The sequence below is a fragment of the Orbicella franksi genome, chromosome 1 (genome assembly GCF_964199315.1).
Source record: "Orbicella franksi chromosome 1, jaOrbFran1.1, whole genome shotgun sequence".
In the NCBI taxonomy this organism is placed as follows: Eukaryota; Metazoa; Cnidaria; class Anthozoa; order Scleractinia; family Merulinidae; genus Orbicella; species Orbicella franksi.
This window is the reverse complement of record NC_138145.1, coordinates 36224517-36249342: the sequence shown is the minus strand read 5'-3', so window position 1 is coordinate 36249342 and position 24826 is coordinate 36224517. Positions and strand designations below refer to the sequence as shown.

At 38.0% G+C, this 24826-nt stretch overlaps 3 protein-coding genes, 1 long non-coding RNA gene and 2 pseudogenes across 5 annotated transcripts in view; 3 read left to right on the top strand and 3 right to left on the bottom strand.

The window, feature by feature from the left end:
* Positions 1–7912, top strand: part of LOC145479960 (MAM and LDL-receptor class A domain-containing protein 1-like) — a 36346-nt gene extending 28434 nt beyond the window's left edge. Inside the window, exons 24-27 of the mRNA XM_081458440.1 lie at positions 85–176; positions 2399–2499; positions 3685–4068; positions 4690–7912. Coding sequence (XP_081314566.1) covers positions 85–176; positions 2399–2499; positions 3685–4068; positions 4690–5098 — 986 coding nt within the window. The 3' untranslated portion in view covers positions 5099–7912. The remainder of the gene's footprint in view (positions 1–84; positions 177–2398; positions 2500–3684; positions 4069–4689) is intronic.
* The window catches only part of LOC145479914 (MAM and LDL-receptor class A domain-containing protein 1-like), a 266467-nt gene that overhangs the window by 164128 nt on the left and 77513 nt on the right, over positions 1–24826 (top strand). The gene's annotated exons all lie outside the window — the stretch shown is intronic.
* LOC145480881 (uncharacterized) overlaps positions 1–24826 on the bottom strand; it is a 124881-nt gene that overhangs the window by 58604 nt on the left and 41451 nt on the right. The gene's annotated exons all lie outside the window — the stretch shown is intronic.
* LOC145480379 (uncharacterized) overlaps positions 420–24826 on the top strand; it is a 79363-nt gene continuing 54956 nt past the window's right edge. The window contains exon 1 of the mRNA XM_081458667.1: positions 420–488. The gene's annotated coding sequence lies outside the window, so the exon portion shown is untranslated. The remainder of the gene's footprint in view (positions 489–24826) is intronic.
* LOC145484338 (sperm motility kinase 3A-like) lies at positions 11604–13476 on the bottom strand (annotated as a pseudogene).
* LOC145460917 (uncharacterized) lies at positions 15567–24655 on the bottom strand (annotated as a pseudogene). Its single transcript, XR_014040080.1, has 13 exons — positions 24232–24655; positions 23563–23671; positions 23362–23465; positions 22802–22941; positions 22172–22248; positions 21539–21816; positions 20978–21129; positions 20285–20369; positions 18704–18913; positions 18162–18254; positions 17703–17919; positions 17298–17384; positions 15567–17092 (listed from the first exon to the last, which is right to left on the bottom strand). The product of XR_014040080.1 is annotated as an uncharacterized LOC145460917 (transcript).

Here is a 24826-nt window from a genome sequence, read left to right as displayed (position 1 = left end):
TTCCAACATAAAAGTTGAAGTTTTACTTCAAGATTAGTATTTTAACTATTACTTTGTTTTGATTCTTATTTTCTTATTAACTAGACCACTCTCCTAGCGTAACTCCTCAAACACCATCATTAGAGGAAAGGCAAGAATCAGTCATTCTGGAAGTTCAAGGTCTTGATATCAAAAAGGTACCGTTACTGTGGTGATTTTTGCTATTATAATGTTCTGCTGGAACATCAAGATATAAATGGGAAATGAATTATAAAGTTCAAGCGAAAACAGGAAGCCTTTGCACTTTCTCTTTACAATGCCTTCAGCTTTTTAAGAAACGTATTGTTTCTGGCGCGGGTTAGCACAGTTCAATATAAATAATATCCTAAGGGACCGTTCATTTTTTATAAGGTAGGGGGGGGCTGGTGGGATTTGGGGGGGGCATGCGAAAAAAAATGGCTTTCGAGGGGGGGCCATCCCAAAAAAATAAGGGAAAAAGGGGGGGTCACGTAAAATATTTTAGTAAAATTTTAAAATGGCATAATGTTTGAATATCAAAAAAATTGCTATAGAATAAACATAGAAGGCAGGATACAAATTTATTACAAACTTTGCTTCTGCTTTAAAAAAAACGTTTGGCGACAAAAAGCATTTGTAGCTACTGAAAAGAAGTATTTAACACTGTTATTTTCGAATGCAACTTTCACTGGCACTCATCTTCATCTTCGCTGTCGTCGAGTTCTTCGTCGCCGCTTGTGCTGCTGTGGGAGTCTCTTTCACTAATGCTGCAAGAAGCAGCAATGCTTTCGGTCAGAGTGTACTCTTCAGGGCACATGAAGGTGTAAACATAATCTCTGACTTCCTGCTCAAGGTTGGTGGTGATTCTGCTTCTTGCAGCATTGGTGAAATAATTCCCTTCCAAGAGCTGTGCGATATATGGGCCATCTCTTCTAAATAACGACGCGGAAACATCCTCAACTTTAATACACTCTTCCGGGACGGCCTTTCTAGGAGGGTACACAAGGCATTGTGGAAGATCATTTCCTAGCGGGTTTCCAACACAGATTCCATAAACTCGTTGGACGTTATTTTCAGTCCGCTTCCTCTTTCTTCCATTTGACTTTCTGCGGTTTTCTTTTTTCCTTCTCCTTTTGTTGATGTACTGTTTGAGTATGCCCTTGAATATGCTGTTATAATTGCTCTTCTTATTTTCTAGTGCTTCCATGTCCTGCGTGACCTTCGTCAACTTAGCTTCTATACATTTAATCTGTTTTACATTTAATCTGTTTTACATTAAAACTGTGGGCAAATTCTTCGCGCCACTTTAAAGCAAGCCCATTGGACTGAAAGAGGGTGGAATCGTGTTCCTTTACATCTTTCAATATGACATTCAACTTTTCCACCATTGCTCTGTGCTCTCACCCAGAGAGCGTTGCTCTATTTGCAGATAAGTTTATTGTCAAATCAAAGTTTGTGGTGGATTATCTTCAGCATCTTGAAGTGCTGGAATTTAAAAGGAAAAAGAGAGCAGAAGAAAAGGCGAAGTTAAGTAGGGACGCAAAAGATAAATCATATGAGGATTATCCTTGGACTGAGTTGTGCGAAGATCTAACCAAGCTTAAAAAGCTACGTGTTCCAGAACTAAACAAGTACTTGAACCACCACGGGCTGAAGCAGCATTTGAAAAGCAGCAAGAGTGAGAAAGTAAAGGCAATTGTAAGACATTCATGCTTGCGGCAGAAGAGTCCTCTCAGAGCTGGCCAACCAGCACTGAGAAATGCCAGGACATTGACACAAAATGACAACAGAGAAAGTGATGACAGCAGTGAAACAGATGAAAGTGACAATGATGAGTATGACAGTGATGCGATTGACTCTGGGGGAGATGACTCTGGTGACGTCATTCTTGCATTCATCAATTCAGATGAGGAAGATGCCAATGAGAGGCCAAATGCCACACGCTCAGGGCGAGCCATAACTAGGAGATCCGAAATTGACTTCTCTTTCTTTTGATTTGTTTTTTAAACAACAGCTCTCTGTAGTATAGGGATTGTAAATATTGTCTTCATAGTGAGCACAATAACGTGAAGTAGGGGGATAATAGAGAAATATTAAAAAAGTTGAAATCTAAATATTGTTTGTTTAATTTTTTTTGGGGGGGGTCATCCCAAAAAATGACCGCTATAAGGGGGGGGGCATGTGAAAAAATTGGTAAGCTGAGGAGGGGTCATGCGATTTATAAATGGTGCTTCCCAAATCCCACCAGCCCCCCCTCCCTCATAAAAAATGAACGGTCCCTAAGGTGATGGCGTAATGGTCATCTCCTCGGACCTTTTGAGACCTTGGAATACGACTCCGGACACTACTCGCAAAGAACGTCAACATCATCATTTCTTTTTCTTCTCTTGTGTTTGATTAGTGGAACAAACAAATGGAAAATGACTTTAAGAGAGAAGTTGCAAGGGCAGCGACAGATTACTGTGCTGTTGACGAAACGCGATGCCAGTTAACTCAATCAAGGTAAAAACAATATCAGACAATATCAGACAATATCTACAAACATACGCAAGTAAAAACACAAACTGCAGCCCTAACAGCACGATCTCTCAAATGCATGCACTTTGCTCGTGTACATATATGTACATGTATGAGTGAAGATGAGTTGTATAGTATTGTATTAGCCTGGGCAAGTAAAGGTCTGAATTCTTGGTCACTTCTTCGTCAATTTTTTCTCATGAGGTAAGTAATACTAAGAGGGATGGGATGGGAAAAAAGAACACAAACAGCATTGAGACACATTATAGTTGTTTGCTTACACTTGAAGCTCTCAAGGAAATATAGCGTGATGATAATTTCCATACCCCCAGTAACAGCTAGTTTCGAGCTCACACAATGTTTTTTTTTTTTTTTGAAACAACAATGGGTAGCTATATAGACTGGAGAAGGCTCTAGTTAAGATAACTACTAAGGTATATTAAGGGCTGGGTCATCTTTTCCTTAGTCAAAAAGTGAGGGGGTGGTCAATCTTGGAAACGGTTCATACAGTGTGGACAAATCTTGGCTGCAGGTTTCATCTCCACTTAATAGAAAACTTAACGTTGTTGTTTTACTTGAAATGTGTCACGTGACCAAATAACAGACCACTTCCGGTTAAATTTTGAGAACTTCTGCAGGCAGGGGAAACGTTTCTTTATCAGCGTATTGTTCTGTAGTTTTACTATCTGCCCAAGAACCGTACCCACTGTAATTGGAACGGTTGTCAAACCTTGCTGAAAGTCCCTTTAAATAGTGTGTATAAAGTCACATTAGTGACAGTTCTTCGGTCACGTCACTTGGACATGCATTCCAATTACATTGGGTATGGTACTTGGGTAAGTAGTCAGACTACACAATAAAATACTGAATAAGTACCGTTCTGCCCTGTCTGCAGAGGCCTTAAAATCTAAACCGGAAGTCAGCTGTTATTTGGTCACGTGATTGGTTGCCATGGCAACAACACTATCAACTAAACTTGTTTTGAGCCGTTGTTTACCATAGCTAAGTTAGAAGCCTTCTGTACACATGGTTCCCCAGATAGACCACCCCTGGAAGTTTTACACTAAATAACAACTGACCCACTCCTTAATATACCTGAGTATGCAATAATTTTTCCTTGAGCCAAAAATTTATTTCATCAATTTTGTTTGTTTTTTTTTATTTTTTCAGTTCTCGTAGAAGGAGATCGTCTAACAGTGTGGTATTTACAAGCGATTTGGTTCATATTCTGCCAGATTATCCAAAGCAGTCACCTAGTGATTCTCAAATCGCCTTGTTAGCTTTCTATATACAACATCCCCAAGGGTTCTCGGATGCTGCCATAAAAAAAGACGTCCTAAAAGCCATCGTGGAAAGTGATACATCGAGCATTGGAGGATCGGTGGGCGGTACTATCTTAAGCGTTCAACCTTTAATCTTCACTACAGAAACCACAGAAGAAAGTGACGAGGAGCCAAAATCAAAGCATGCCATTATTATAGGAGCTTCTGTGGGGGGTGCCATATTGATCGTTATTCTCATCGGTATTGTGCTTCGTTGCAAGGGAAGGAAAAGGTAAAGAACATCAAACAAAACGAGTGGTACTCAATTAATTCAGTTAAATACTTATATTCTCTGTTATGGAATAGCCAAAAAACACTTGCTATCTTTCGCTGTTGATTGATATCTATCTAATATTATGCCAGTGTTTTTAACGTTAATACACCCTTTGCCTTACAATACCGCAGAATATATTTTTCTTCGTATCCCTTAGTAGCAGAACGCTAGTCAAAATGGCGGTGGTGTTTTTGCTCTTGTTTGCAATTTTTCAAGGATGATTGTTTAATTTACACCTTTGGGTAAAAACAAAGGGAAAAGACGAATGCACGCTTATAGCGCTGAACAAATGACATCGCAATACTATCTCATTATCGTTAAAAAGGAAAAAAGAATATGCGGACTAAGTTGCTGAATAATGTTAATAGTTTGTGAATTGTGATACAGTCGAACCTTTATATATCGACCACACTCGGGAATTAACGAACCGGCCGCTTAATACAGGATCACTAGAAATACTCACTGGGCGTGGTCTAATTTCAATTTTAATGGCGTATCTACAAAAGTACTTCATGTAAGGAAGCAAGAGGGCAATCAACATTCCTTCAAGCGATCGATTTACTTATTTGTTTTTTGCAGCAAGGGGCAAATAACAGACAAGACAGTCAACAACAGTTACAACAACGATGCCTATTATATCAGTTCTGGAGAGCAAGCCAGAAAAATGAACCGTGATAACGCACCTGATATGAAGCCCCAAGAGCACTACTATGCGTCAATTCGTAACCCGCCTGCACCGCATACAAACAACTCCTCTGTGGCCCTTACGTTTCCACATGCTAGAGCAGAGAACAGCACCGAGGAATCTACCGCATCTATTTACCAACCACTTAACGTTGCAGCTACTGCACCTGTCTACCAGCCAATCAACAGCGGAGATACTGCACCTATCTACCAGTCACTCAACAGTGATACTAAGACTCCAGAAGTCCAGGCAGATAACAACAGAAAGGGCACTATGCCCAACGGTCCACCAACTAACCAGTGATCTTAAGCGGTGATTCAGAAGACCAGGACCATATTGTTCAAAGCCCGATAGAGCTAACCCAGGATTAGCAAGCATTTTAATTTAGTTTTGTAACTTTGCGGTGAGGTTTTCTGTTTATTATATTGTTTGTTCTTCAGTTTTGAGCTTGTGTAATCGCAAAATACATAAAACATAAGCAGTGAAATTCAATTCTTTACTAGGAAATTTAATAATTCCTTAACTTTTAATACTCGCTTAGCGTTAACCGGCTTTCCAGAAACCCGGCCCTGAACAATAAAATAGACGGATAGGCTCAACAAGGTGATTGGTACTTAATAGCCCTTTTCACGGTTAGCTTTGCTGATTTGCATTACAATAAAATCTGGCATGTATGCGAGGCAATTTCAGGCTATTTTGTAGTTTTAGTCCGAAATTGCCTCGTATTCACGTTGGACTACATTATAATGCAAATGAGAAAAACTAGCCATGAAAAGGGCTATTGTCCCAACCAACATTGTTATCCGTCGGATTATCGGCAGTATCTACCGAGGAAGACGAATAACGCATCTCAGACTTGTTCTTCCAACGGAGAAGGCATTGCATTCTGAACCACTTTTATTTTGTCCTTTGTGTTTATTATCGTGGGAAACTTGCGCACCATTTTCCTGTTTGCATTAAACAAGAGAATTCGTGGGAGATGCTTGTTTGTAGTCATCAATATCATAATGGCGTTTGCTGACCTGATGATAGGAACTGTGACTCTACCTATTTACATTTACTCAGTCGGTGCTCAGATGGGGTTCATAATCGAGGATTACCTTTTTTCAAAAGAAAAAGCTACATAATTTACTGTGAAGTGTTTTTCTTCCTAAACTTCCTTTTCAGCATAGCCACACATCAAATCCTTACACCCTAGCTCTTGAATTTACATTATTAATTCAACATGAACAGCATATCAGCAGTAGCTAACATCATCTCGGAGAATGCAACTGGTTCATCAATCCTTGTCGCCTCTAAGGCAGAAAGCATCGCATGGTACAGTCAGTGTATTGATCTTAATATCCATCTTCATTGTCGTAGGAAACTTGCTCACCATTCTTCTCTTTGTACCAAACAAGAATCTTCGTAACAAAAGCTTATTTCAATCAATATGGCGTTTGCTGACCTCATGATTGGAGCGTTGTCTCTGCCCAGCTATCTTTTCCTAATCGGGAATTACATTTTTCAATTTTGCACAGCAAGGATAAGCATGCCTTTGGATTATTTCTTCGCCACCAGTGATACCATTTTGACGGTTGCTTCTTTAACTTCTGCAGCCTCTAATTTCAGGAATTCTTAATGCGTACACAACTGGATTTGCAATCAAAGGAGTTGGAATAATTCATTATGATGGCAAGCAAAAAATATCTCCAAGGTATCGAGACACCTAGTGTGTTCAAACCAATCATGCTTATGAGAGGCAGCCACGACAGCAAAGCAAGAATAGACACAAAAAGCAAGGTCTTTGTTAAGCGTTTGGTTTGCGAGGCTCTGTTTTGTTATTGCGATGTGCCACTCCGGATCCCGTGACTGTCTCTGTAAGAACTTTCCATTCATGTAGTTCAGCAGTTTCAAACAGGTGCCACATTTTTAAAACGTGCCTTCAAAGTAAAGTTATTTTCGCGTTTGCGATTTAACGGGTAGAAAATCCTCTTTTAACCATTAAAGGAACAACATTGAATTATATTTGCAACATGGCTAAACAAACTGCTATGATATATCTATAGTTGAAAAAAAGAATTGGGACTTTTGAACAAATATTGTTCTTTTAGAGCGCCGGCAATATGTGCTATTTTTTCAGTTTCGGCAGGCATGAAACTTGTGTCGAGCGGACTGAACTTCAATCAATCCTAGAAAACTTCAATTGGAATTTTTAACAAAGTAAAACTCATTTTCGTGATTGACTAGGTAAGGACTTCGAAATCCCAGCTTATGAGAAAAATCGGATTTTCGAAGTAAAATCAGTGGTCGGTTCTTACAGAGACAGCCTCTTAATAGCGTTGAAATAATGGCTATGTCATTATCTGCGCATTCAATCTCTTGTTGAGCTCCTTGGCAAAACATTATATATTCTCATAGAGGAGATACATGTAGCAGCAACAAGCAGTACTAGCTAGAATCAGACTTATGTATATTTCTCTTTTAGAGAAAAACGTTTCGTTTTATAATTTAAACCTGAGTGTTCAAGCTGAAGGTTCAACTCGCCTCTCTTGACTATAGCTTGGTTTCCATCACTTCTTGTTCTGACTCGATCAAGACCTCGGTCACAGTTTTTCACCATACGGACCTCCCAGCCGGCAAATAACATATATTTATTATATGCAGAAGAGTGTTTTACTGGGAACTAAACCACTCGTAGATTCCATACGCCACTTCATCCGGGACCCGAGTGGCGTATTTTCCGTATGTCACCTTTGTGAGTGTCGTATCGTTCAATGACGTCACGATTCCCGCCTTTTGCTTTTGTTGAATTGGTTTCAATATTTAGTCTCCATATAATAAAAAGAACATTACACGTTGGCTCGAAGATATGAATTTTATGTTCTTGCCACTCGAACATAAAATTCATATCTTCTCGCCACCGTGTAATATCCTCTATATATATTAGTGGTCTAATCTAAATATAGATGTGGCCCGCCTAGATTAGCCTAGTGCGGGTTCGCGCTGTTGTCGTAGTCAAGCTTTTGTAACTTAATTATTTTTGATAATAAAGTGTTAAGTGTAAAGTGTATACAATATTGTATTTTTTTGGAAAATTGTGAATGTACGAGTAATAAATTAAGTTGTTGTTGCGAAGTTGTTAGTGCTCTCAAGTGTTCGTTTCTTAATACACTTGCAATATTCATTATAGACGGGTACTGAGTTTTTCTTTTAGCACACAGATCCAAATTGGAGTTAGTTTTTGGACAAATTCATCATCACTGTTTTCAGACAGAGTTTATTTACCTCTACCATTCATTATTTAGGGAAATTCACACTTGTGGTGCTATTTTGATGTCTCTTTACTTTATCACAGTGACTCGGAACAAGAGCTTATATCAAGGTATGAGAGTGAATCCCTCGTATAGGCCCTGTTTATATCCAAAGTGATCCCTCTTAAAGCGGCGGCCAATTTTTAAAATTTCTCTCGAGGTTTGACCCTGTCTTACATATTCTCTTTGGGATATTGCTGACAGCGATGAATCTCAATTCTCGCAACATTCGTAGGTTGAATATAAAGCCTTCATTTAATCGAAGTTGTCTTTGGCGTTCTTGGTGTTGTTGCCGCTTGTTGCCGTTGTTGCCTTTTGCTGCTTGGATGGCGAGCGTCTGCCTGCATTTTAGATCATCTGCTTGTTCGGTTGCCTAACGTTTTTGGGCGTTTGTTCACTTGATTTCTACTCATTTCTCTGCTGTTCGTTCAGTTGTTATTGTTTGCGCAGCAGCTATCCGACTGTTATTTTAACTCCTATTAAATTTTCGAAATATCACATATCGAAGGCCAAAGCTCCTTTGCTTGTAATTAAATATCAAAGAAGACATCCCCACAGCGTTGGAGGTTTTCCTTCCTTTTGAAACTAAACGAAACGAAACGGAACGAAACACAAACAAATCATCCTCGAAAACATCCACGCAACGCGCGAGTAACATTCTCGATAGGACTGGGTGCCACGTCTAAAACTAACTTAAGAGCAGCTTGCTCTAACGGTCACCTGTACCTATGCAGGATTAAAAAAAAAAAAAAAACAGATTTTCTCATACCTTGTCAAGAATATTTTTTACTTACTTATTTACAAACTGTAACTTTGAAATCGTTTGGATTTTTGAGTTATTTTTTTGCAAAAAAAATACCTCTTAGTCGGCGCGACGGGTATGTTATGGACGGGTCAATGGATGAGGGAGTGAGTGAGTGAGAGATGTATGTATGTCACACCAGTCAGATTGGATCTACTATAAACAGCCAATCAAATTTTCTGTTGCAAAGGTGAATGGTATGTGAGAAGATTTGATCCCGACACAGTTTAGAACTGCCATATTTATTCTCCTAGTACACAAATGCAACGAGATATTTTTTATTTTTAGTTACAGAGGTAACTTGATACTTTTGTTTTTCACAAGGAGTAAATTCAATTAGAGGTCACGAATTGTCGTTTCTAGTTCTTGGAAAACATTTTAGAGGAGACGAGACTATTTAGATTTGAAACAGTTCTAACGTTTAGAATAGTAAGTGCAGGTGATGATTGTTTTGTTCTTGTTGCATGCAAATATAACGAGATATTATTTTTTAGTTACAAAGGGTGATTTGACATTCTTTTGATGGCCATTTTATGACATTCTTTTCTGTCCGATATTTTTAAAGGTAAAAGTATCAAAACTGCTCAAAAGTTCTTTGAAGACTGCGTGGCACCAAGTTAAAGTGCAATTTAATTAAATCAGACTTTCAATGTGTCAGAGAGTTTTTTTTTTTCTCTCTTTCTTTCTATTTTCGGTGAAGTAGTGTTGTTGTGTTGTGTCGTGTAAAAAAGGTAAACTTACGACTCGTATAAAATGCGAAAAGGTCTCTTAACTTGAGTATTTTTGAGCAAAAATTCTCCTTGGAGGTTGGAAGGGCTATGTGATCGGTGAGTGAGGGAGTTATGCATGTGCACGTGTCACACCAATCACAGTGTGCGTTTTATCAAAGAACGAATCTAAAAAAAAAAACATAGGATAGTATCTACATTAATCTGGAGACGCGTCAGATTACTGTAGTTTGTTCAGTCAAACATTTTATGGCTCACTATTTATCTATCTTACCATTACCGATGTAACATCGTATGTACATCATAAATTCCCAATTTCTTTCTTGCTGTACATCGCAACCGAAAAAAACTTGTCAAATTAACCAAATCATTACTGTAAACAGCTCCATGAATGTTCCTATCTCCGAGACTTCACAAAAAAAATGATAATACTAATAATAATAACAATAATAATAATAATAATAATTATAATTATATAATAATAACAACTCTCGCAGGCCTTGCGTGCCTATGTTTATTTTCTTGTCGACTGCGACCTTACGTATTTTGCCCCGACAGGAACAAAACTCGACTCCAAAATTACACATTTTACGAGCGCTAGCAAGCCGAAATAATAAGCGTGGCTAAAAAAAGCTAACCTGGGATACTAAAATATCATCTTTTAGTAGTTATTTAAGCGTTGTCAGAAATTTAACTTCATAAAATATTTCATTTTTTTTTTTAACACAATTCTCGTGTTATCTTTCCTGGATCTCCAAAATGGAGGCTGATTTGCACTGGGTTTTCAAATCTGATATAGATTTGCACTGGGTTTTCCTTTAAGCATACAGATCTGAATTGCAATCAGGTTTTTACGACAAATTTTTAATTGAGCACTACTGCTGATATTTGAACAACTCACACCCAAAGGTAATGAATAATTTTTATAATTTTTTTTTCCATTCGCCATGTATGGACAGGCATAAATGAACCTCTATTTAGATGACACTTTTTGTACTATTGGAATAAAAACGTTCTCTGGTTAAAAATATATTAAAAACATAAGCTTTCGGCTATCAGTCTATAGCCTTTAACGAATGAAAAATGTGGCGCGCAAGCGAAAATATATACGAATGGGGTGCGAAAAATTGAGAATAAAAACAAGCGTGAAAAAAGCTAGAAGATAAAATTGTAAATGAGGCCTGATTACAATAAAATAGAATATTGCCTAGGCAACGGTTTTGAGTTGTTATCCGCGTCGACGGTTTTTGCTGTGTGCCAAGATTCTAGTGTTTTGATTTCGACAATGCTTGTGTCATTGACAAAGGCAATTACCGCGTTCGAAAAACACTAGAATCTTGGCACACAGCAAAAACCGTCGACGCGGACATGAGGAGCTTAACCCTTCTTAGGAATCCAGACACCCGCTGTTTGGATTAAAAAAAATTACCAAAACAGCGGGGCGTTTTAGGTAACATAAACCCTTGAAGAACCAGATCAAATCCATTACGCCGGAGAAAGGTGTTAAAGTCGGCATAAACCCGACGTTAATGCCGCGTTATTAAGTAGATAATGACAGATTCATTTCAGACGGGGCGCATTTTCGCGCTTTCAGCCGGAAAATTCATGAGTCATAGATCATCACAAAAACAAATTCCCCGTGAAGATTTTACTGGTAAACGTACTGTATGTCGGATAATTTGTTGCCATGTGTAGCTTCAAACAAAGTGAGACTCAAAGCCAAGCTATATACAACTACCTTTATTAGACTCAGGCAAAAACGATTGCAATTATTTTAGACAGCTAAATTCCTATAAAAGACTTCATAAGTGGAAACCACAAAAGCCAAATTGAAGTCTGGCTAAGTAAAACTCTAAAAAATTAGAATTAAGTCTACAGTTAACGGATCGACGTTTTCACTTTTTTCAGGGCAAAGTGCGGACGTGCCGAGTTCCTTGTGAATGCTATTTTCCCGCTCTAGTGACACAAAAACTTCGGGCCGCCTACGCAATTTAAAATACCTTATTGTAATCTATGATCATGGTAATCTATGAGATCTATAAATTCCTAAATACAAGTTAGAGTTGAAATCACCAAAGTCAATTAAGAACGCAGGCGAAGGATCGGCAATGTTTTCAATTTTTTTCATGACAAAGTGCGAACTTGCCGCGTCCCTTGTGAATACATGCATTGGTATGTGCGACTCTTTCCACGCTCTAGTGACACAACACAAAATTTCGGGCCGCCCATGCAATTAAAAAAATACTTCATGGTCTTCCTGGATTTAAATTGTTCTTTTATAAAAAATTTCAATAACCAGAACTCTTCTTCATAACAGTAACAATGCGATAAATACTCTTTCCGATTTAAATATGGACAAATGTCGGGTAGAGTAAATCACAATAATTCCAGCAACGCTAAAATTGATGTCTTCTTACAAACTAAAATATTTACTTACTGTACAGTCTTTTCAGTATACGGTGGTTCAGTCTTAGTTTAAGAGCGCGCTAAGTTGTGGTCTGACCTCTGGATCCTCCGAAAGTGCGAGGTTTTTCACGATTTCAGGTTCTGCGCCCAAATTTAAGGCTTCTTTGTCGCAAAGAAATTGAACCAACTTGGCGAATGAGTACACATCGCTGGCAATAGTTTGTGTCCTGGTTCCGTTGATAATTTCTGGTGCGATGTGAGGAAAGGATTGCCGGTAGATTTTTTGTTCGGCTTTTGTCATTGACTTCTTCTTCACTGGCGCGTCAATTTTAGTGCTCTTCCTGAAGTCAATGATCACGGGATTGAAATGGCGAGACTTGTCCTCAAGAACTACATTATTCGCCTTCAAGTCGTTATGAAGGTAGCCTTTGGTGTGTACGTGTTGAAGAGCCTCGCCGACGTGTTTCACAACCAGCTTCCACTGATCATTGCTGAGGAACTTCTTTTTACATGCAGCTCGGTAAATTGTAACACTCGTATCTTTGTGGCCAAAGAACTTCAGTACAATACTGCATGGTGCCGCCTGTGTTTGGACGCCGAAAAGAAGTGGTAAGCCACAGTGATCTCCTAGCCTGGAGATCACCCCCGCTTCGTTCTTTTTTCTGTCGTTCGAATGAACGCTCCTTACCACTAATTTCCGTGAATTGTTTGAGAACAACGGTCATGCTTCTGTAGTCGGCGAGTTGGCAAGTACCGGATGTTCCCTTTCCGATTGTTTTTCCCAGTAAAACAATGTTCTTTGGGTCAATCTCGGTGAGCTGGTGTCTCTCCCTCTCCAATTTTGGTGTCGAACTTGCGTGCTGTCGAACCACCGACCTACTTTGGCTAACCGCTTCCCTTCGTTCCATGTCCATCCTCTCGGCCTGTTCTTTGGTCGTCGCCGTGCAATTTCCACCCCCGCTAACTGGCACATTAGGGAATGGACAGTGGATGGCTAGATAGATATCGTTCGCAAAAAGCTCTGCGAATTCGTCGGTTTCTCCTTCTTTCAGATCTTCGCCCGCTACAACTCTTTGCCTGACATTTTGCACCAAAGCTTCAAACTGCCCTTTTCTTCTCTCTTCTTGACTTCTCCGTAATTCTTCTTTCTTCCTCTCTTTTCGACGTTTCTTCTGTTCTTTGCGGAGGTTTTTGAAATAAAGCCTTCTATTTCTGTCTTGCTCGTCAGGATACATATCTCTTTCGAATACGTTCTACCTATCTACTGATTATAAATACTTAGAGCACACTGATTGTGAGTGGAGGTTTAAAAAAACGTCACTATTACAATGCTAACAACACTTCCTTTAACAACCTGATCTATGGCTGTGATTGGTTGGTTCCTAGGTGTGATAATCTCAACGCAAGATCAATCACGAACTCACTTCAAACTGCAAAATGGCTCCATTCAGAACAAACTGCGACTATTGCGATTTGAAATTCAATTCGACAACAGCCTTGCTTAAACACAGACGATCGAAGCACCGCAACGCTAATTCAGTAAAACAGCTACCATTTTACGATGGGCAGGAAATAATTGCAGTTCCAGATCCTTATCGTGGAACCCCAAGCTCAACTCATCAGCGCGAGTACAAAGTGTGGTCAAGCGGAGTGGCAGAAAGCATTAACTCGGCTCGGCACCCCAAAGTATCAGGTAAGAGAAATAACTAGTTCGATTTTTGAGTCAAGCATCCAATAGTCTGGTGAAGTAATTTCCTATTTGTAATGTGTGAATCTGGCATTAAAGTGAGACTTAAAATAGCTCAAATACATGTAACAATGTGCTGTTACTCATGCCGAGTTTCCTCGCGTAAGGTGACATTCGCGCGAGAAGCGTGTTTATTCGTCATGGAGTCTATAAAGGCGGAACAGACTTACCTATGCCCAAAGGAAGCAATAATATTTTTTGAGTACGTATTGCTCGGTCTTAGTGACATAACTCTATTCACGTTTCCTTGCAGGAAAGTGGGCGAGAATTGAGCGATTCGACTGTCCCGTTCAATTTTTGTGCCTGATGTTAAAGCGTTTGAAAAGCGCATTTCTGAACAAAATAGATGAACGCTCCCACTGGAGACCACCTGTTTGGAAAAAAAAGACCCGCCAATTTTCATGGAAGTGCTTCGTGCAGGAGGAGGTAAAAACAGTCTTAAATGACAGCTCCACGCCCTTGACCACCAATAACTCTTTCAGGGGAGAGGAGGAAGTTGACGACTGCAATCCAGTTCGACTCACTGGTATGTCCGCTATCGCCCAAGCAAAAGCAAATGCGTCAGGGCTTACTCGCCAACAGAGCCAGCAACCGACATGCAGGGCATCGTTGGTGGTCGGCTATGGCGAGGGAAGAGCAACCCGTGAATTCGAGGTAATTTGGTGGCCAGACATTTATACCAACCAGCAAAGAGGAAAACTTGCTCTCCGCTTGTACGTGGCGAAAGTCATGTTTACAAATTGACAATCCTTAAAAGAACATTTGTTGCTGATAACTTATCTTAAATATAGCAACATTTACAATCAAAATTGACGATTTCAAATAGTTCATTTGTAGAAAATGTAAATAAATAATAAGAATCAAAAGCAACAGATAAATTGCATGTACAGTACATGCACTTCTGGCTGTTTAATTTTTCTCTTCAGAAAACATCATTTTGTTAATACTCTTTTAGCCAGCGGTAGATAAATGCGAATAAATACTACAGCAGATTAATAATTAGATTCTCGATTATTGTTATTTGAAAGTCTTATTTACATTTGTAAAAACAGTTATTAGATTTAACCACAGGCAAGTGAATGCCCCAGTGGTCTACTATGCCAGGTAAAATTTACCCAAGGGAACAGCAGATTGATGTTACATTCTCATTGATTGTTATTTGAAAGTCTTATTTACATTTGTAAAAACAGTTATTAACATTAACCACAGGCAAGTGAATGCCCCAGTGGATCTACCGTGCCAGGTAAAATTTACCCAAGGGAACAGCAGATTAATGATTAAATTTTCACTGATTGTTATTTGAAAGTCTTATTTAGATTTGTAAAAACAATTATTAGAATTAACCACAGGCAAGTGAATGCCCCAGTGGATCTACTGTGCCAGGTAAAATTTACCTAAGGAAACAGCAGATTAATGATTAGATTCTCACTGACTGTTATTTGAAAGTCTTATTTACATTTGTGAAAAAATTAGATTTAACCACAGGCAAGTAAATGCCCCAGTGGGTTACTGTGCCAGGTAAAGTTTACCCAAGGAAACAGCAGATTAATGATTAGATTCTCACTGACTGTTATATGAAAGTCTTATTTACATTTGTGAAAAAATTAGATTTAACCACAGGCAAGTAAATGCCCCAGTGGGTCTACTGTGCCAGGTAAAATTTACCCAAGGAAACAGCAGATTAATGATTAGATTTTCACTGATTGTTATTTGAACGTCTTATTTACATTTGTAAAAACAATTATTATAATTAACCACAGGCAAGTAAATGCCGCAGTGGATCTACAGTGCCAGGTAAAATTTACCCAAGGAAACAGCAGATTAATAATTAGATTTTCACTACATGTTCAATTAGGCAAACAAATGCCTCACTAACAGATAGGTCAGAAATTTTTCTGACACTACTGAGAGGCTTAATAGAAGTCCATAATTTACATAATAACTTTGGAAAAGAAATAAATGTTTAGTTAAGAAATTCAGTGTTGTTCATAAATCTGTTCATTCACAAGCTAAAACATCTTCACTGGAGATAGGGATGGAGTTGTCCTTGGTGCAGCTCTAGAATCATAATTTTTCTACCACTGGGTATATGGTCAGGCATGAGGTGCTGCAGTGCCAGACATCTAGCGTACATGCAAACATAGACTCCACAGTCAAAGTCATTCTGCTGTTGAGGAATGTCAGCGGGCTTGTTTGCAATGAATTTCCAGTGACTGGCATCAATGGTAGCATCCAACTCATTGAGTAACATCCACATCTTTGTGATGGCTTTTTTGGCTGTTGGCTTGATAAAGCTTCCTACCGTGCTATCCAGCACCAGAATTTGGAATTGTTTAGGCAATAAAGCAAGCAGGAACCAGTGTCGGCTATTCTCAGAATTGCAGGGCACAAGGACAATATCTTGCTGCAACAGGGGTGCATTACGTGTAAGGACATCTTTAGCTGGCTGTCTCCCCACTGCTTTCTCAAAACATTCCCAACCAATACATTCTACTTTTGATCCTTGGAGTGCACCTTGTTTGGCAATCAGATCAAGATAACTTTCAATGACAAAGTTTGTCAGGTAGTTTTCCTCTGATATGGGCTTACCGCCTCTCAAAGCAACAAGATCCCTTGAATCAATTACTTTGCTACCTTCAAACGCTACTGAACCATCCATCAAATTATCCATAAAGGCAGATTCTGGGCCTTGAAATATCCCAGTTGCTGAAATCTGGAATAGGGCAGAGATACTTAAAGGTAACCCATGCTTTATTGCTAGCTTCTTCCTGCATCTTGGTACTAGTGGGGCAACTGGGGAGCACATTTCACTTCTGGCCACCTCTTCTACATCATTTGAACTATGCCTTGTTTCTGTACCAGGCAGAGAGGAGGCTTCTACAACAGCATCACTATAATGGAGGACTGGAACATCTGCTGTCTTCAGTTCGTCACTGTTCGAGACACAAGGTAGTGGCTCAGAGTGAAGTGGGGCAACGCCATCGAGATCATTTGACTCTGCTTCAGGCTGTTTAACCGTGGTATGAGCAAGCTGTTTTAATAAACTTGCTGATCTTCTTGCTTGCAAACTTACAGCTCTCTCTTGGCAGACTGTCTCAAACGATTCCTCCCACTTGTCATGATCATAGGTAAAGCTCCTCCTGGGATCTGACACTTCTGTCACTTGTGTCCCATGGTCTTTATTGTAGGTGTAGTTTAGGTAATCTTCGCCAAAGAGCTTTACAAAAAGATCAACAATAACATCGATCCAAACCTCATCCTCCTGAGACCAGCAGAATGTCCGCTTACTCCATCCGCAGCCGCGAAATGAAAATTTCTTTCCTAGATAAGAGAGAAATGAATGTTTAAGCAAAGATTTCTACCTTTTTTTCTGTTAATATTGTGGTTTTACTTGCAGGTATTTTTTTAACTTCAAGTTACAATGGGCTTCAGGAGCATTTGGTCTTTCACTAGTGAAATGCTGCAGATGTACACATATACCTACCGATTTTTTTCGCAATTTTACAAATTATAAAAAGTGTTTTACCTGTTGCTAGGCACTGAAGAGCTTGAACAAATTGGAGCCTTATCCAAAGGAGTTTTTCTGCAGAGGAGTGCGTCAAAGTTTGATGGACTAAAAGAAACAAACAAACACTTTTAACACAGTGTACAAGTTACCAATGTCAAAAAATTATTATCCAGGTTGAGTCAGGCTAAACTGAGAAGAAACAGTATCCATCATCATGGCATCAGACAGGGAATTTATTTCCTCATTTAGCATACTGCAAATTTTGTTTGACGTGTAATAAAAACCTAGTCCTTTGAAGATCGTGTTCATGCGTTATAGATGAATCAATTACAGTTAACCGAGTTAACGAAAAATCGTGAAGCTCATCTTTGATCATGGTTGTCAAAGTCTGGCAGAAACAATAATTGTTAAATTGTGACTCACTTGACTGGCCTTCTCCTGAGGAATCATGATTGGTGGCCCGAGAGTAAGTACGTCTATCGTCTTTGTGTTTTGCCTCAAATCCTTGATTCGAAAATTTACAGCAAGAGCCATGTTCTCGGAGCAACATTGCACTGTGTTCCACAGTGAGGTGAGAATAGTCTCCCATTCCAAGTGTCATTCCAAACAGGTGACGCAGAAGCAAACCCCACAACTTGCACTACATGACAAAAAAAATATTGGTTTAGTAATAGAGGCAACAAAGAAGAACATGCTTTATGTTAAAAACAACTTATAATTCACTACCAGAATTAATGCCTATATATTGAATGACACTGAAATATTAAGAAATCATTGTGTAAAAGTAAAAATGGCTAGTAGGTATTAATAGTTACATGTAGATGTGCAAATGCAATCTAACATAAACCATATTCACAGCTACTATGTAATAATTATTAATACCTTAACATCATGTATATCTATTGGCTCCATTTCATCCTTCTCAAACACTTTGCTTCGAATAACAAGACTTAAGTCATTCCAATCTAGAAACACCTTGAAAATGCAAATAAAAGTTATAACTAATAAAAAACAACTCCATAGGAATAGCACTAAGATATCAAAAACCAGATGATTGTGTAACTATTTTAAAACTGACTATTTTAATGGAGATCACAGTGGAAGACTAACAAGTATTATAGTTAGATTAACATTGTGATCACAACCCTTAGTTTAATAATTATTGAGCTCAGAATGTCTTATGTGTGTATAGCTCATTTCGGACAGTAACTATACACAAATTATACTTGACCATTAATTAACAACACTGCCCCAACGTTAACAATAAATAATGTCTTAAGAAAGAGCTTATTAACAGGACCTAAGGCTGAATGTCTCTCTGAATTAGAATCACTCAGAGGGAGTCAGATGAAAACTGAGGGTAACAAGGTAAGCCAGTCAGCTAACCAAGAAAGGCAACTGAACAACTAAACACATGTACCAACCTGTTTAAAATGATCCAGCTGTAATTGTGCTGTCAGTCCTGTCATACAATTCAAGAGTTGCATCTTCTTGCTTTGGGGCATTCAATTTCTTCTTCTTTCTGGGAGGCTTCAAACAAGATACACTCTGCTCACTTTGCAGAAACCTCTGTTCAATCTCAACCTGCCTTTTAACTGTTTTGTCATAGGATTCATCTAGGAACTTCTTGAGATCTAAAAACATTAAATACAAAGCTGAGCATACATGTACAACCAGTATACAAAATTATAACAATTTATGAATTCAAATAAAATCAGGACAGATGAAGAGTTTACTAGCTATATGATTAATGCAATCTATTATTTTTAAATGTCTACCAATAATAATCACTCCACCAAACAAACAAGCCATTAGTCTCAAGTCTGCTTATAACATCTGAATCAAGTGACAAAGCATTAGTCAAAGAAAAACAGTAAGAAGTCCAATTAAAGTTCTTCAGAGTTAATTTCTTTAACTTGTCTGTGTTTCGTTTTACCATAAATTATTTCCCCTTTCTTTCAGCTATTAAATTTCAATCTACATTGTTATGAGAAAATTCGCCGTTCCACAGACATTTCTTTATTATTTGGAAAATGTAGAAAAGCCAACAGTAGCCTCTTTTCAGCTAACTACTGGAAATCTTAAGTTTTGTTCTTCTTTGTACTTTGCCGATTCTTTGTACACCTTAGCGTGTGCAACGCTGTTTCACTAACTTTCATTTAGAAGACAAGTAGTTCGTTATCGGGTCATTTGAGTTTCTTTTATTATTACAATCTACTTTCCGTTCCCCCAGAAACTAGCCAGCTGAACTACTTTTCTCTAATGAAGTTTTATTAGTTTTCTCGGAGGTTAGCCAGCTGAACTACTTTTCACTAATGGTGTTTTAGTGCTTTCTATTCATAGGATAATTTTTCCTTGCTGTCGGTAACACCAATTCAGAATTTAAAATTTAAGTATCTCACTTTTAATTTCCTAGGTTTGTTCTATCTTAATCTCAGCCTGTGTAATTTTAATCCTAGCACTCTATTTTTTAATTTTGGAAGCCTCGTGGTGTTGATTAGAATTCGCTATCTTAATTATGTACTTTCCGCTCGTATTGTATACTTGAAGTTACATTTGCATATTGTAAACACTTGACGTGTAAAGGATGATATATAAGCAAGTACGTTTGTAAAGCATTTTCGATTACATCGATTACATCGATTACATCGATTACATCGTTACGAATTTTACAGCGGCTACTCCGCCGAGTATGTCAGTTTCACCCTCGACGTTAGAGTGCAGAATAAACTACTGTTGGACCAAGTTATGTCTCTTCCTTGACGTCCGTAGTGAAGACCATTGAAGTAGATCCTCGTGTACCAGGAAATCGTGACGAATTTCCGTTCCCGCAGCCAAGCAGTGCTCTCCAGAGTTAGATTCCCCCAGTTGTCAGTTCAAGTGTCCGTTCAGTCCGAAATTTACAGTGTTGCAGGAAAAACCTATCGTCACAACATTAAGCTGCTTTATAGAATGCTCAATATATATAACATGCTGTAAATACTTTTCACTGTGCTCTACCTAACCTTTTGCCTCTCTCAGGGAAACACCCTCCTGTCTTGACCTAAAGTCTCTTGTAAATGTGCCACTGTCTAAAATTGTCTTCAGATACTACAGGGATTTGTTCAAGACAACAAATATTAGTAAGCAGCATAGGGTATGGCAGATATTTAATAGCTTGCAGAGAAAGTATTCATGATACCTTCACTGATCATTGATCAGCTAATCTGAAACATTCAGAAACACCTAGTGTAAAAAAGCTAATTAATACTATCTGAGTGTGTGGACTTCAATGTACTAAAATGTTAATCACGGTAAGAAACAATTACATTATTTATCACGCTATGGGAGTTCATGTGAAACATGTACAAATTTACTTGTCCCAGACAACCGTGCAGCACTTCTTTCGAGCCCGGTGTTTTCCCACATTATGACACATAGAATGCATGCTAGCTAGTGTTTATTTTTTACTGGGACTACAACCAGTTTTCCGACCCGTCTGTTATTTTTTCAACTTTTGATCTGTTTGTCCTTTTTTTATTCTCGAAAATATATTGCTTTTCAATGACTTTCAATGACCCACACTTCTATTTCATGACTTTTCAGGCCTGGAAAATGTAATTATAATTTCAGGTTTGTCATGACCCTATGAACCTTGTTAGTGGAGTAATCCATTTTGGTAGTAATAGCAAAAAAATGTTAGTCAAAAGATAGCTTACCTGTTGGACTTCCTCATAATGAGTTACATAACCTAGGACAACCTGTCTACAACTGTCAGGAATTTCTCTATAGTGTTGCTGGATTTTTTCCAAAGGCAAAGATTGTTCAACGATGTTGTCACAATTAGCCAGAACTGCTCTTTCTGTAGGGCCTATAAATTTACAAATACATTGATTAACTTATAACCTAAGATGACTGCTAATTTTAAGCACTCTTGAGTATATATTCAAATTATGTTTTGCAGACAGCACCTTCACAGCAGTTTAACTAAAAATTGTATTTATTTATAAAATCTGTTCAAAGCATGCAGCTGAAAGCAAGTGGAAAAAATCTTCTAAGCTTTAAAAAAATTTGTTTCTCTGATAAGTGACTAAAAATGGTGAATGTTTCTGGAGAGCATGATGTCTGTTCTTCCACATCCTTCTAAAAGAAATACCAGACACCAGGTACAGGCATTGAACTTATGCTTCACCTTTAGTTATTTCCTAATATCCAGTTGTTTAATTCAAGCATGGGACTATAGTAAATAAAAATTTCACGTTAAATTACTATTCACTGACCAGACATAGAGCTGACATGAATGTTACTCTTGATGACTGCGGTCTGTTGGCCAGTGCGCAACTTCACCTGGATTCGTTCATAACACCGAGTGTTTTCAGGGCCATATATTGCCAAAGCTTCATTGCACGCTTTAAGGGTTCCAATGTGATAGGCAAATAGACCCAAAGAACCAAGTAGTTGCTCAGTGTTTCGCATCTCCTGATGAAGGGAGCAGAGCTGTATATTGCACAACTCTTCATCGAGCAAGAACTCCAGATCATCCCTTAGTCCAGTCCATCTACAAAACTATAATTTATCTTTTTAATTACAAAATAATTATTACCAGGACTCAGGTTATTCATGAAGTCAATACACCTGGTCAAAATACTCAAGATCTACACTACTTAAGGCATTTCCAGTGTGTTAAAATTTCAAAGTTGTCTGAAAATCAAAAGAAAGCTTGGATGGCTAATACAAGTAGAGTGTGTTTTGTTTACTCAAACATATGGAGCAAGTGCCACCTGTTCAGTGTGAAGAAACGACACAATCATCCATTTCCACATGACTTACATGTACTCTTATGCCACTAAACTGTTTACCACTGTTTATTGAACAATAATCAAATCATTCTATTTTTCAACAATCTTACTTACTTTCCAATATTGGCTTTTGATTGCAGACAAGTGAGACAAGCAGCATCAAACCTGCCAGGCAAATGTTCTTTGCAAGCCTGAAAATCAAAAAGAGCAATAAATTTTGTTACAAATAGATAATTAAAATCTATTTTGGGGGGTTACATACACATACACTGTATGTAGATCTATATGACAGAGGGAACTATTTAACAGCATGCAATCACAGAAATGTTTTCAATTAAGTGTAGCTTGACAACAACTTTACTCCCTACAGTATTCTTGATCCCATTCCCTGTTGTTCAAATTTCAGGAAAAATATTTTTATGCTAAGCAATAATCATATTCCTATTTGTGGACCACCTAGAGGGAAAGAAATTAGTTTGAAAGATTGGAGGCTTCATAAACTATAGGGTAAATCTAGCTACTAAATGTCTTCTAACTTTTTTGCAATGGGAGCAAAAAAGTGCTACTCAATAAAATCAGGAAGTTAAAAACAATGGAGTGCTCAAGAAACAGGGATTTGCCTCAGAACCTAATTAATAATTATATGATTTGGAGAACTGTTTACTGTAATCCAAAAGCTATATTTAACCTTCAACAACATTATTATCACTATCTGTATATACCAAGAAAGCGATTATTGCTTACCCTCAAGGCTGTGCAAAACACACAGAATCCAACCTCAAACCCTTTGCCTCCCAGTGGCTCCCAATGATCATCATCTCCTTCCCCCTGATCTTCCAATATCCTCCGTATAAGGAGCAACAGAGACTTGTAATCCAGTGTCACTAAAATAAACATAAATTTGAGGTTAGCAAATATAGCACAATCATGCCATTTATTGAAGAATTAACAACTATCAAATAAGGATGTAACTGTCAAAAATAAACTAGTTTCTTCAATGCATATTTACAGCAAACCCTAGTTGCCTTTGACTTTCGGATGAAAGGCAAACTTTTCTTTAACATATACATAGATAGTACAGTGCAGTTCATGGCATAAGAGGGAAAGTTCAATTGAATAACTTAAATATGAATGACACCTTGGAAAGGCCACAAAATTACAATTTGCATTAGACTTTTGGGTGCTGATGACAAGGAATACGGATCATTTTTCAGGTCTATCCTGTAGCCCACTCATTTATTTTTATTGCAACATCAACTCAACTTCTCCCCCCCCCCCCCCCCCCAAAAAAAAAACACACTTACCAACAAACTTGATCTTGTAGCAGGTGCCATCTACAGATAAACCTCTTTCTTTAATGATGTTTTTTTCATGATTCAACCGTCTGATAAGCTTTGGTATTTCTTCCCTGGAGAAATATGATCATTAAATAGTGGTATAACAAGCAACTTTAAGATGGTCCCCCCAATCCCCCTACATTTAATGACCGCTTTAAAATATGTTACCTGTTCTCTTTGCAGTTTCCAATTGCTGATGGATAAACTGAATCAGAACTCTCTGGACATGAGTGATTGAAATTCACTGCAACTACTCCCACAGAGACTTGATCTTTACCTGTTAATGTAATCAAAAGGCTGAGTCATTGACAACACCTACATAACAGAAACTGTTATGTAGTGAATAAAGATGGTAAATTTTAAGCTCAGAAATGGTTGTATTACAAAGTTTATGTTAATTAAAGAATTCACATCAACGAGGAATTCAGAAAATAATGAAATATCTAACTAGCGTTGATCATGAACACACATGTATTTGCTGTCTTAGGTTTTAAATATTATCCTACTTATTCTATCTTTCACCAAATCATTTCAATTGTTAATGATTTGTACACTAAATAGCATGATCTTAAAACTAAATTGGCCAAAAAAGATCGCATCATAAACAATTCTGTTAACTAAGAATAGTTAACACAGTACTACACACAGTAGACAGTTAATTGATTTAGTAGAAGTGATCATCAAAATTATGATGCGTAAGCCATAACAGTAATAAAAACATAACACTATCTACACCAATAATAAAAAAACAACAACGAAGCAGAAAATAATTATAGCTACTGTAGTAGTGGTCTCAACAGCACCAATAGACTATAATTATATAACATTTGACATTACCTGGAAAAGGCCTCCCATCCAACTTGAGGTTAAAAATCATAGAGGGGTTTGCTGAATTATGTAGTCTATAGCTTCTCTGATTGCCCAAATTAGCATAGGAGCTAGACCAACAAAATATCCTGTGATGCCGAACTGAGGATCAAGAGGCTCTATTTTCATAAGAGACCTCACTGTTGAAAATATGACTGACTTGCATGCTTTGATCATGTTCTTTGTTAGGAGACACTGTAGGTCACCATCTTTCTTTTGTTAAAAAGAAAAAATATGACAATTAGCACCCTTAAGTGAGTTTGTGTGACTTAAGAACCAAAAAACCAAAAATAAGCATAGCCAGCCATTGAGAACAAAATGCAGTAAATGATTTTCTGACCATCATGTTGCATATGGTGATTATCTCCAATTATAAACAATTATTGGATAAGGTTTTTGTGATACATGTATCCAGAATAATCGAGGTCAAGGTACGTATAGGGGTTATCAGCCAAAGGTGGGGGCTTCATTATTTTCTATATTCCTTACTATACATTGAATCCACTCCATGGAGTCATCACCTGATCGTGGTGGAGTGGTTTGCGTGCCCCAGCGACCCCTAGAG